The 11,784-nt window shown below is 34.3% G+C and overlaps 1 protein-coding gene across 1 annotated transcript; it reads right to left on the bottom strand.

The window, feature by feature from the left end:
• Positions 1-4,795: 4,795 nt before the first annotated feature.
• Positions 4,796-5,302, bottom strand: LOC138342000 (uncharacterized). The gene has a single exon (XM_069294181.1). The coding sequence runs from the start codon at positions 5,300-5,302 to the stop codon at positions 4,796-4,798; it is 507 nt and encodes a 168-aa protein (XP_069150282.1).
• Between the last annotated feature and the right edge of the window lie 6,482 nt (positions 5,303-11,784).

The following is an 11,784-nucleotide window of genomic DNA, read 5'->3' as shown; positions in this document are numbered from 1 at the left end:
CAATCTCTCACTGTCACACCCAGATTCTGGAATCTGAATCGCGACCGGCGTTGTTGACCTCTTAGAGGTCGCTGACAAGCCTCTTCTTGCATTTATCACATTCATATTGTTAATATTAGAAGAAAATTTGAAACTTTGTAAAAGTTATGAAGTATACATAGACTTCATATAGTTATTACATATTTAAATCATATACTAAGCTCAATGTAAAGAAACAACTATCTATCATAAGAGTCAATTCGAAATGGAAGATGAATATATCATAAATAGTTTGCCGGACACGACCTTATTACAAAGCTTTGAAATGAAAGTACCAAAGAAACCCTAGGGAAAACATCCACTAGCTATGTCTAAAACTAAGTCTAGACTAAAACTATAGCATCCTCGAAATTAAAAGCACCTACCAAATGGTTTGGAGAAAGCTGATGTCCAAACCACTGCAAGAGTATTCAACCTGTCCTCTTTCCTACACCTATAAAAATAGTAAATAGAAGCGGGTTATTACACCACTTATACTAAGTATGGGTGTATGCACACATACACATAAGTCTATGCATGATCAAGGAAAGATCTTTCTAAACAACATGCCATTTCTGGAAAGTGACATCACTAGACTTTCCTAATTCGTTTTTTGGGAATTGTTGTATGAATATGATGTATGTTATTGAATTCAAAGCAAACAACTAACTTTTTATATATGACTACAATACATTAGTATCATCAACATAATTGTATAACCACTCGAGCAAAGATTTGAAAATTTACTCTTCCGAACCCTAAAGCTCACCTCTTTATACTTAGTTTTATTTTCAATCTTAGTTTTATTTTCAATCTTTTTATTCTTCTTGTTGTGTAGTTCATAATTCCTTTGGTCCTATGTTTTACTTACAAGTGCAATGATTCATTGTAGTCCCATACCCACAATCGAAGGACTAAGAAATGATTTCACTATCTTACAGTGAGTCATTCATTACATTATGAATTCATTAAATTATTATAAGCAAGTCTCTATTGGCTATGACACTTAATTCATCATTTTCATATTGGGGAATCTATGAAATTTTGAGTTACTATTATGTTTCTACTCCCCTTTATTGGCATGATATAAGAGATCATTATAAGTCAATCTAGTTTGGCTTTGCCCATCATTTGATGAAACTTCATGAGTGTGATATTGACAATTGACATTCTTAAGCTGTTATTCATGGCTCACTTTGAACATACGTTCCATAATCATCATCCTTTCTTACTTTCATAGAGACATCATTATGAATAAGATCATGCAATCTTAACATGAAATCCAGTGTCTTCCCCACACTAAAAAGAGGTGATTCACCCTTTCAAAAGAAGGTCGATCATGTGAGATGGTCATGAAATCTAGTGTCTACCTCACACCAAAAAGGGGTAAATCCCGGCTAAGGCAATCCATCTCAAGTGTTCCCTCCACACCAAAAGGAGACACTCATAGCTAAGTGAATCAAGAACATATTATGAGCATTAAACGATATAGATCATGTTAGATAACGATAAAATCCAGTGTTTTCACCATACCAAAAAGAGGTGGAATCACCGGCCTAAGTGAACTGTACATACCTAGCTAGCTTAGGTGGAAACAACTGGCTAGCTCCTATGTTGGCTAGACATAGTTCGAAGACTAAGAACTTAATGAGACTACTTATCCACCTCGGTGGTACCCTCATCTCATGATACTTACACGTGCAAGCACATGCTCATAACTAGTCTATCGGTGTTGTGCTCACTTTCATTATCTTCTTTATCTTTTAGAGTTGACTCAAGCATTATGGAAGCTTACTTCTAGATTGATATTTACTTACTCTTTTGATGACTTGTCATCCTTACTTTACATTGATGAAATGTGTATTGTCCTTACATAACATTCTTACTTTACATTGATGAAATGTGAATTGTCCTTACATAACATTCTTACTTTACATTGATGAAATGTGAATTGTCTTTACATATCATCCATAGGTGTTCATGAGACTAGTCTCACACATTTTAACACCTTCATTCGTGAGTATTATTTTAACATAGTAGCTTAGGTGTAGGTAAGACTTGTCTCACTTCCTTTAGAACCCCATTCTGCTCACTTACTTAATTTAGACACCTTTAATTATGTTAAACTCACATTACTTCTTTACTTTAGTGTAGTAGCTTCATTTAATCATTTATTGACGTTGAGCACTTCCTTCAATGAGTTACATATGTTCATAGTCATTCTTGTAGAGCATGTTCAGAGTTGTCCCAATGAATAACATGCCCTTGGTTATGGATTCATTGAACTACTTTAGACGTGCTTATTCATTTGGCATTCCAACATTTTAGTCATATAAGATAGTATAGGGTATGTTGGGACTTGTCCCATTTTAGTCATATAAGATAGTATAGGGTATGTTGGGACTTGTCCCATTGATTGGCATACCCTTAGTTATGAATTCATTTTGTTATGTTGTTCATGCTTAATTTGACATTATATTATTTTGGTCACATAAGATTGGTGTAAATTTAGTATTGGCGTAGAAAATTTGGAAATGACTTCATAGCCAATTTATTGGCACAAGCCAAAATTTCATTCAATTATTGTTTATGAGATTCTCATTAGCCAATTGTTTCCATCATTATCTAAAAGAAATAATGTAAGCCAATTTATTTCAACTTTTGGGCAAGACATTGTTAGCCATTTTATTGTCATAAACCAAACATTCATTCAACTTATGATTTCATGGAGATCTTTTTAGCCAACCTTATAACATATAACTTTAGGCATAACGTTTTTAAGCATGTTGGAAAACATAATATGATCATTTAACGACACAACATCATCAAAAAGTCACATTAACAGTAGGTATAAACAACAGACCGTAATCATCTTCATACATAACATTTTCGGACACATCATAGCATAGTATCATTCTCCTAACCAATCCTAGTTCATGACTTTAGGGCAACATTTTAAGTCATATTGGACAGCATGACATTAACATTTCATCAATTTAGCATCTTCATAACGTCAAAATAGCAGCAAGACAACATTCAGACAAACACATCAACACTTAAACAATTAGGGGTGTAACTAACACATGTTCGATTCATGATTCACATTTTAAGCACTTAAATTTATATGTTCACAACTTCATAGGTTAATCGACATTAATAATTCAATAACATTACACATAAGATCATCCATAACCACATACCAACAACATGATCTCTAACCTATTCAACAGTGAATCGAAAAGGATACTAGGGACAAGGGAGTTCGACGAGAATATGGGAACAACCCTAGTTTTAAAGGTCTTTGAATCGTTCGAAAGAAAGTTCTCTAGGAGAAAGAAGTCAAGGAGAGAAACCCATACCTTATGTATAATTTCATATGCAAAGATCACTGTGCACTTAACCTTGAATTCGCCTAACAAATATTCAGCGTTCTACGTTTTCTTGTGCTGTGTCGCCTACTACCTTAGCATCGTGAGTCTCAATGTTTTTATCGTGATTTTTTGGTTTAGGAACTGTTATTTAATTATAAAACTTAGGTTTAATGATTTAATTTATTAAACTAATTAACCAATTACAAAAATTCCCCTCCTAAGTTGACTAAACATAGGAGAACATAACACCTAATCGGATCTAGAAATTGGTGTCTACTATGGCTTTGGTCAACAATTTGACTTTATATTAATTAATTAAATCCTTAATATATTTCATTTAGGGACATAGGGTAAGTACTAAAGTGCCCCTAAGTGATCTTAACTATAATCAACCCTTTAGGACAATCCTAAGTCAAATAGTAGGATGTTTCTTGAATTATACTAGGTTAAAGGAAGGATTTCATTTAAACCATTTAAAATACTTAATTAAATTGATAATTTAATTAATTATGTGACCTACGGTAATTATAAAAGTACTTGAAGTCGTTAAGATCATAACAGATCCTTTGAACCATCCTAGGTTAGGTACTAGGTTTTTTTTATTGTTTTAATCGAAATCTGGAAATTTCTTTTTTAATTCGGTTTTTCCCCCTTTAAATTAATTAATTAAGTTGATAAATTAATTAATTAAGTAACATAGGGTAATAAATAAAGTATCCCTAGGTTTTTAGGACCTTAACTAACTGGTTGGACCATCATAGGTTAGGTACTAGGTTGTTTCTTCAACTAGTACTAGGTTAGAGTCAACCCGGTTTAGTCTTAGGTTGTCGGGTTCACTAATTAGTTTATTTAGTTTGGTCCTAGGTTTTATAGATATTTAGTTCAGTAGGTTAGAGTCTAGAATTGGTAAGGAAGTTAGGCCCCACATGAAGTGGTCCCTTATGCATATTTTCCCCCCTAACTACCCTAACTGAATTCGGTTAGGGTGGTCCCCTCCTTTGGACGCTTCTTCACATGTATTGCACAGATATTTGCACATGATTTGGTTGTACTTTCCTAACTAAATATTATTTATGGTTCATTTGGAAATATTTACTTATTGGCACAAAGATCCTGACTATGTTCTTGGGCACTGCTTAATCTACATGATCGTTTTAATTGATCATGTGCCATGGTATCTAGGCTTGACACTTGGATGTCGCACACCTTTTTGTAAGTTGGATGAAATATATTTTTTTTTAGATTAGGGTCTTCATTTAAGGTAAATTTCCTAAACAAGCTTATTATTACTTAGAAAAAATTGGCTAACATCCTTCAATCCAATATTTTCTAATTTGCCCAATATACATTCTTACAGACTTACTAGCCTCTTCATTAAACATTTTATTTTGTCCGGAATGTTACACTCACCTTGTGTCCATATTTACCACATCCAAAACAACTCCTAGTACCCAATATACATTCCGTATAATGACTTTTTCCACAATAAGCACATGTAGGTTTTCCATTTTTAGAACCACCTCTTTCTCAAATTTCACCTTACCACTCCTAGGGTCTTCTTGAGATTGAGCCCTCTTCTTGGACCTAGGTTGACCTTGATCACTTAAACCACTTCTTTTCAAGTTCTTAGCAATCCTTCCATGTTTAGACTCCTCAATAGATTGATCATACACCATGAGTCTAGCTAAGGTCATATCATCATGTAGCACAGCCGTATGACATTCTTCCCTCACTAGATTGGCGACCCCTATCATAAATCTACTCATCTCATCCCTCAGATAAGATACAAGGGGTGGAACATATTTAGAAAACGTTGAGAACTTCAAAGAGTATTCCTCAACACTCATATTGCCTTGCTTGAGATTGATAATCTCCTCTACCTTAACCTCCCTACTCTCACGGGGAAAGTACATTCCTATAAAGCTTCCTTAAATTCTTTCAATTCAATACAACTTTGTCACAAACCTACACCTTACCCTAGAAGTTAGGGCACAATCTCGGATTGTGGCACGGCGTCGTCGAACTCTTGGAGTTCTTAGACAAGCCTATTCAATATCATTCATGGCATATACATAGTGAAAAGTAGTGCGTAATTTACACTTTTCACAAACATAATATAGTCTTCAAAATCACTTTCATATAAAAGTAATAGGAAATACTAAGTCTCAATGTCATCATCTTAATACACAAGAATACTTGAGACACGACCCATACTTCAAAATACGAATACAAAAATACTTAATTTATTAAAATACTTTAATAAGAAACATACATGATATATATGCCCTCGAGTCAAGTAAGGACATACTTCAACTTCTCTTGAACGATTTTCTAGTCCAAGTCTTCACTTATAAAATCTCACCTATCAAGGACTATAGATAGATAAAAGCATGGAGTTAGTACAACCACATGTACTAAGTATGGCTTATGCATAAAAATCATGAAAACAGACTTTATTTGAAATATGCATCTTTTCATTTAAAAATCATATTTTAATCATAATAATCATAATAAATCAATTAAGAAACACATAAGGTACTTCTAGCATGTAATTTTTCTCACTTATTGCCATCCTAATATTCACTTAAGTCACATAAAAACAGGCCGCCCATACACCCTCTCTAGATGTGCGTAAACGACCCTTATGATTACCTATAATGAGTAACATACATACTTAAAAATCAATCATAAACATCAAGGTAAGATTCTTCTACCAAAGGTGAAGTATAAGTCTCACTTGAGTGAGTTGTGAAGCGACCGCCCATACAATACCTTACGCACACACTTAAGAGATCCAATAGACTCCCTAAGATAGAATCATGCTCACATAAATCAATAACACATCTATGATATGAAATTCTCTTCCCAAAAGATATCAATAGACCTACTTAAATAAATAAAGAAGATAACGTCCGTAGTGATATTTTCAAGATAACCTAAATAATCCTTAAGACTACCAATGGCTTAGATCATGCCACAAAAAAAACCAACTTCCCGAACTACATTCATCCTCAAGACTTCCAAAGATAAGACATGAAGAGATCATCCCTTATGTCCTCTCCACACCTTAGCTAAGGAATCATTAAGTCACTTTAGGTTAGGTACTCATTTATTTTCATACTCCTTAACATAAGTCATTAGTTCATTAGTTCATTAGGACTCATACATCACATAAAGGACATTCAAATAATGGTCTTGGACAAAACATAGGAACTCCACTTAACACCTTCAAAGTCTATTATGCAATGTCTAGATAGCGTCCCATACCACCACCTAAACTCCATAAACTCTTCAAATGATAATAGGTATTCTATATGATGAGAATAGGCAATAAGCGACATAGATTATGATATCATGACATGGAATCCGGAGTTCTATCCTACTCTGATGAGGTTGTTCTACTTGCTAATGGTAGAAACTTAGACACATCCCATATAGACACATGGTTAAGGAATATGAAGGGCTTCTTTGTATTCTAGTCTCACACTTAACTAGAACTACTAACCTTACCATACTCACTCGGTGCTAGCCTTCGTTCTCATTGAGTAATTCATACATTAGGTTCACATAAGAGGGTTCCATAACAAGTTCATAACCCAATCACATCTACCCTACCAAGGAAGGTCCAGTAGGGCTACCTCACAATGACGACAAGAAGCTCATGATGACTTTCAGAAGGATTAGTATAATGCCGTTCCATCAAACTAACCTTAAGTCCATCATTCCTTTATTTTGAAGGATACCATTACGGCTTACACTTCAATCAATCTTAACCTTACCCTTACGTCAAGGTTTGCACATAAGAGACTCTCGTAACGTCTTTTAAAGTCACATGTCATTCATACATTCAAGACTAAAAGTTTTAACACCCTAAATCAACACATCACACATTCATAATCATATATACATTAAGAAAGATATACAAGTCAATCAAGACAAGACATCATCTACTTCACTTTTATCTCATAATGCAAGTCATTCTAGAAACACCTCTAAAACAACCTAACATCTTCAAGTCATCATATATGTCATCATAAAATTATTAATATACTCCACCTATACTCATAAAGTCAATTAGGAATAACCAAGACTTAACCTAACACTATAATCATAATGTCGAAGTCATTGTCTAACATGATCACTTAAGGCAACATAAGAAGAAGAATACATATATGACTATATAACTTCTCATATAGATATATATGTCATTCTACACATAATCAAACTACACAAATAGCCACATAACTTCAAGTAGTTGCCACTAAGGCCATGCTCATAATATTGCATAAAGTAACGCCGATAAGGACACATCAATTGCAAGTAAAATACATAATAACTCAACCATAAGTGGACCATACCAATCATAATAGAATCGAAGTATAATTAATATCAAATTAAATAAATCAAGGCAGCATACCTTCATTCCCTTATTCACACTTCAATTCAATGCTTAATCGTCCAATTCAACATCACAAGGCCCTTACCCATGGCCATGAACAATAATTAAAATCAATAACCATAAAACTCAATGAATCTACATCTATTAAATCTAGTTTTAACAATCTAAGATCAGTAAATATCTATTGAATACAATTCTTATATCATTAGAAATCCCATAAAAAACTACATAACAATTCAACAATATTAACTTAATATCAAATAAGCCACATTATAGTAAAAAACTAGGGTTAATCAACTTACATGGGTTCATAGGTAATTTAGATTGAAATCATCACTAAAATATCAATTATATCATAATTCAATGTTGAGAAATCATTTATGCAAGAACCCATGTTAGAATCATGAAACTGGACAATTCACTTTAGAAAACATTGAAAAACATATTGAGAATTGGGATTCTTGATGAAACGAGTTTCAAGGAGAAAAATACATACCTCAAGGATGCTAATTCTTCACTTCTATAAAGAATTTCGACACAAAAACCCCTCACCAAGCTGCCTCTTCAAGCTCGACTTCAATGGAGGTTTTGGGATATTTTCTAAGTGTTTTGGGTTTATGATTTTGAAGAATGAAGTCATCCATGTGATTAACCTTTATATACTTAATTAAAATACCCAAATAACCCTTAAAAACCATACATGACTTAACTTAGAAGTGGGTGAATTTACCAATTCACCTCTTGACTTTGCAGCAGCATGCGCAGGAAGGCAGTGGTGTGCGATGCCTGCCCTTAACGGGTCGTCACAGCCACAACGGGGCGTCATAGCCCTCCATCGTTGGTCACAATGGCTGGAAAAGCTTCCTTTCCCTCCCATGGGTAAGCCCCCATCGACGACACCCTTTGATGGGGCGTCACAGCCACGACTGGCCGTCGACTGCTTGGTCGTTTGGGGTCTACCTTGGACTGCCATGCCAACAGTTTTGGGTCCTTCCTCAAGGACCCTTAGATGGTCTTTGGGGATAATTTCCCAGAATTTTCCAACCCAAATGCAATTGTATATAATTTTAATACCTTTCACATGAATTTCATCCGAAACGATTACGTAAAACTTGACGAAACATGCCTAGACGTATAAGGTCGACTTAAGGCATATCTTTCGAATGAATTGGACGTTCTTGGTCGTTTGACCTCCAAACTTCACAAAACTTTAACCACTTCCTATACATGGTATATTAATTCAATTAAGAACCTTAAAACACCATGAAACACAAATAAACACATAGACCACATTTTAGACATATTTAGGACCTTAGAACATCAATACCAACATTTTAGGCTCTAGTTAACCTAGGTCATTTTTGGGGTCTTACCATAAGAGCCGAGTCAACCTTACTACTATACTTCCATTAAGTGTACCACACTTGAGAAACATCCCTCAATTGATACGAAGAAAACTCCTCCTTCTCCCTAGATGTAACCCCCATGGCACTCTACACCTTGTACACTCCATCTAGGAACTCTTGGGGATCCTCTCCCACCTTAGAGATAAGAAAGATAAGAGGATTCATCCTCAAAAATTCTCTCAATCTATATGTCATAGTTCTCCCCACAACATTCACTCTAGATGCAAGACCTATATTCACATGGGTAGTAAAATCTTGGGCTACAGTAATCAAAGCCTCTCTAATCTCCCCATTAGTTATTTGCAGAGGAACCACCGGAACATCATTACCTTAACCTCCAATAAGGACTTGATCACCTTGAGAAAATTTCTCAACCTGACGAGGAACTTCCTATTCCACCATTCCTTCTTCCAACCTTGTAGTGCCCATCCTTCTAGTATTCATCTTCCTATAAACACAAGGAAGACCAAAAGAAAAGAGTACTCATAACTTTTACTCTACCGCACGACAGAGGAGTACAGAATATGGAAAACTATAACGTCCTATAGTCTCTCTCCCATACATGTTATTCGACTCACACCGATTGTCAATACTCTACTAGGCACATAGGTGTTTTAGTCATTGAAAATTTTTGTCATACCTTGACGTTTCACTTTCAAATTACCTAAAACACTTAGAAACTGTCTCAATACCACGTTATAGACCAATTTAGGACCTTATACCATTTTTAAAACTATATTTGGATCCAGCTTCACCTAAGTCATTTTCGAGGTATTACATTTATCATGAAGAACAAGGGAAATAACCTCAAGCCATATATATCATGAAATCATAAAACAAGGGTAATCACCTCTTGTCACAGATATTATTTACATATACAGAAAAGGGGAGTCACCTATATTCATACATATCAATGAATCATAAGTATTTGCCTCCTTGTTCATTTTAATAGGATATAAGTATTCGCCTTCATATCCATTTAATGGGTAATGTAGGTATTCGCTTCCACATCATCATGTAAGTATCATAGGTAATCACCTCCATGATCAACCAATAGTCTCATGGGTAATTGTTGGTTGCATTAGGAGCCACAATTATATAAAGCGTAATCACCTCACATTCCCCATATTTAAATAATTGGGAGTACGGGAACTCACCACACATTCCTATCATGTAAAGGTATTTTAGGGGAATAACTACAAGACTAATCACATTTCATAGTCCTAGAGCTTATATTCATATTAGGTGATAATATATTCAACCTAGAATCACTCTGTGAGAGAACCTTTTATGTCATATCGCATTCATGCATAATACCATATCTTGAATTCTACATTATTCATGTATATTATAATGACTCAAGCTATTAAATCACATCATATATTCAAGCATTCATAAGGTAGATTAGGTAGGTAAATGTCATCCATCATATTTCTATCCATTAAGCTTCTATTCTCAAATAGATTTTACTCTCAAAGCCTTAATATGCCTAGTTCATCGAATTCGTTTACTCTCAAAACCCTAATGAAAAATACTCATGACTACAAGCCTTACAGTCAAATATTTATTTCTAAAATCATCTTTTATGCACAGATTTCAAGTTAATCTTATCACATTCTTCATTATAAAGTGATTCTAGTCACAATTCATCGTAAAGGTTTAGCTTCAACATTACTAGTCAAGATCCATCATATTTACATTATTCAAATTAAATACATGTCTATATGTTTGTATTCTTAATCAATTACTTCTCATAGCACTAATTCTAGAATATCATCTAAGAATCATTAAGTTCACCTTTAATGGCATAAACCGACATAATACCAAAAATTATCATTTAGGATAGGGTTAATCATAAAAATCACACAAATTCATCATAATATCATAATTAAATACTAAATTAATCATAATTAATTATTATTCACTAGATTAGAATCATACTTCAACTCTACCCACAATGTAGGAAGAAACCCTAGCCAGATTGGGATTTTTGTTAACAAATGGGGGAAACCTAGATGGATCTATTAGACCTCTCTATAGAATTATAAGTGGTCGTAATCAAGTAGAGAACCCAACTAGTAGGTTGAGGTCGATCCCACGAGAAAAAGGTCTAGACTTAGTTTAATTTGCAATTATGTCTATTTCGCCAATGTCTTTCTGAAACAAGTAATTAAGGGGGTGGGGGCAGGTGCGGTGGGGGGTAGGGTTATTAAACAAGTTTCTTAATCAGTCTAGGTTGACAAGTAAATGAAAGTAAATATTGAGCTTTTATCAAGTTGTGAGAATAATTAGGGTATATGTGTTCCCCACAAGTTTATAACGTCCTATTCCTAGCAGTAGTAATTCTTTATTAGTGTTTTACATGTAAAGTGTTAAGTTATGTATCTCTAAATCCTTGTTCCTACATCTAGAGAATTTCACCCCATACCTTTGTCCGCCTACATGTGTAGAAGTTACTAACCCTTACCTTTACCTCATATTATACATCATAATCGATGTATGGCTTAGTTATTACTCGCACCAATCAACACTAGCCTATTAGATAGTTTTACACTAAATATATGTTGATAATTTTTGTCCTATTCCTACC

The sequence above is a fragment of the Solanum lycopersicum genome, chromosome 2, assembly GCF_036512215.1.
Source record: "Solanum lycopersicum chromosome 2, SLM_r2.1".
NCBI lineage: Eukaryota > Viridiplantae > Streptophyta > Magnoliopsida > Solanales > Solanaceae > Solanum > Solanum lycopersicum.
Note: the sequence above shows the minus strand (reverse complement) of the source record. Positions and strands in the feature narration are given on the sequence as shown.

Coding starts and splice junctions, on each gene's coding strand:
- LOC138342000 (XM_069294181.1), bottom strand. CDS start 5,302: ATGTACTTTCCCCGTGAGAGTAGGGAGGTTAAGGTAGAGGAGATTATC.